This window comes from Cokeromyces recurvatus, assembly GCF_025118155.1.
Source record: "Cokeromyces recurvatus strain NRRL 2243 chromosome Unknown BX663scaffold_41, whole genome shotgun sequence".
Lineage (NCBI taxonomy): Eukaryota > Fungi > Mucoromycota > Mucoromycetes > Mucorales > Mucoraceae > Cokeromyces > Cokeromyces recurvatus.
The window spans coordinates 1-2345 of NW_026251427.1; the positions used below are offsets into that span (position 1 = coordinate 1).

Sequence of the window (2345 nt, forward strand, 5' to 3'; positions counted from 1 at the left end):
TGACATTTTTTCATATTGAATTCTTCTATAATATCTAACGTATCACTGGTAAGTTACGCATACATTATGACCAGCTGCATAGTTTCTTTTGATGTAGCAGCAGCGGTATCTTTAGATGCCTTTCTTCTTTTAGCACCAACAACTTTTCTTTTTTTGACATTTCGTGTTTCTCTCTAGCTTTGAGATGGCGGGTAACAACTTTTATATTGAGATTTAGATCATCTTTTATGAATTCAGCAGTTACATATACTGTATGAAATTGAATTATGTGCTTGATCTTTTTTACTATATCAATGTTTCTTCCATACAATCATATTTTTATTTCCATCATAAAAATATATTTACACGATATGTACTATCATTCCATAGAAATTAGATATATGTATATCTTTTTGTGATGATATTTTGAGATTATATTATCAACACTTATGCATTGAAATCAATGATATTATGATTTAACAGCTCTTTTATATGTCAGTGTTTTCTATACCTTGTTTTGTATAACTATAGCATTTCAATAGAATATTAGTATTTCAATAGTTATCGTTTCGCATAACGATGAACCATGACGATGTCTTTATCAAAATAAACAAGTAAATGATAAGTGGCATCAATTAACTGCTGATTATAGTACATTTGATTAATTTGCTGCGAACAAATTGGCTTTATTTCATAATGAATTAAAGCAAGAGTTATAATACATGAGGTTAATAGAATATATATTGAGAGCAGCCGTATTCGTGGTAGTAGCAAAAATAATATAAAGAAGGTTACTGTTTTTACTAAAGATAAAGAAAGTATAAAAGTACAAATTTCGGCAAAAAGCCAAGGATAAGAAAACGCAATAAAATATTCACATAAAGGAGCAGTAACATGACAAATGACCAGAGGCGACAAGGCAGGAAAAGAGAAATAATACTTATTCTTTTTTAATAGACTTTTTGAAAGATGGTCTCTTGAATAAAGTCTTTTGTGATTGATCTCGTTGGCTTCGGCTAAGGCCTAAAATCATTAGTCATAAGCGAGTCAACTCTTCCTAATAAATTGCTATTAACTCATCAATTCGTGAAAAGAAATATATATATAATTACATCAAGATATGATAGTATATTAATAGCAGGTAGTAAGATCATGATATCCAGAGCATCTCGTAAAGTACGAAATTGGGCTATTAGACGAGATCGATATTCAGCTTCGTATTCAAGAGACATTTGATATAGATAACAATCATAGCCTAAAAATTCACAATGAGCTTTTTGACAGAACTTATGCTGTAATGAGAGCTTACCTTCAACTAAAAGACCGTAGCAGACTGGATTGTTAACACCCAAATCAATTTGTTGGTCAATAATTGCTTTCATCTCTCGTTGGGACTTGACGAAACCGGTTTCATACTTATTTGATGAACTACCTGGTTTTTTTATCTCACAAACAAAGAAATCCACTTTGATATCAACCTTCAGCTTTAGCATAATTAAAATATCTGGTTTGTAATCTTTCATCGTTATCATTGTCTTGTTAAATCTAAACAAAAAAAAAAGGAAAAGATGAGATCATATGTGACTTTTATAGCAATCATTCAATACTTACTTTGATACCTCAAAGTCGCGGCGGCCAGCAAATAATGGGAGGACGAGGGGAAATACCGCTTGAACTGAAAACTGACATTCAGTCATATCGGAATCGTTCCATGTCAGCAAACAATTGTAGATATTTGTGATGATTTTTTTTGCTAAGCCAGCTGTATTACTGATAGTAAAATTGAATTGATCTAAATTGTGGATATTATTAGAGTATGACTTCCAAAAGAAACTGCTATTTCTATAATATTTACTGTTACTCTTATTGAATAACTTACGATTTGTAATTCAAGGAGATCTGAAATTACTGCTTGCATATTTTCAATCGTTGGGATTTTGGCTTGCTGGCAATATGATGAGCAATCCTTAATGTTTAAGTATTCACATAATCTTGTATTATTAAGAGGTGTATGCCCAAATACAAATATAAATGATAATGACCTATTTATTGGCATAGTTTTAGCAAATTAAAGCACTGAATATAAACAAGTTTTCACTTACAATACACGGATATCGTTTAGTATTTTGGAATGCTGCGCACCAATAATGTTTATATTTCTAAATTGCATCAACTTGCACTATGGCGAAAATTATGGTAAATGAAGAAAAATTGGTAGCTTTTCTACCAATTTTTTTTTGAACCAGCCAACCACATTTAAGGAAGGGTGCATCCCAGATGGCTAGCAATGTTGAGATGTTTTTTAAATCCCTAGAATTAAGCCTAGAAGCAACTAGGTGAATAGTAAAAGATATATAGATTATTTT

The 2345-nt window shown here is 31.0% G+C and overlaps 1 protein-coding gene across 1 annotated transcript; it reads right to left on the bottom strand.

Moving 5' to 3' along the window:
- Positions 1-1058: 1058 nt before the first annotated feature.
- On the bottom strand, positions 1059-1502 carry BX663DRAFT_443295 (uncharacterized protein; the record flags this gene model as incomplete). The annotated part of the gene is made up of 2 exons (XM_051523562.1): positions 1059-1234; positions 1289-1502. The coding sequence occupies 2 exons, from the start codon at positions 1500-1502 to the stop codon at positions 1059-1061; spliced, it is 390 nt and encodes a 129-aa protein (XP_051378339.1).
- Between the last annotated feature and the right edge of the window lie 843 nt (positions 1503-2345).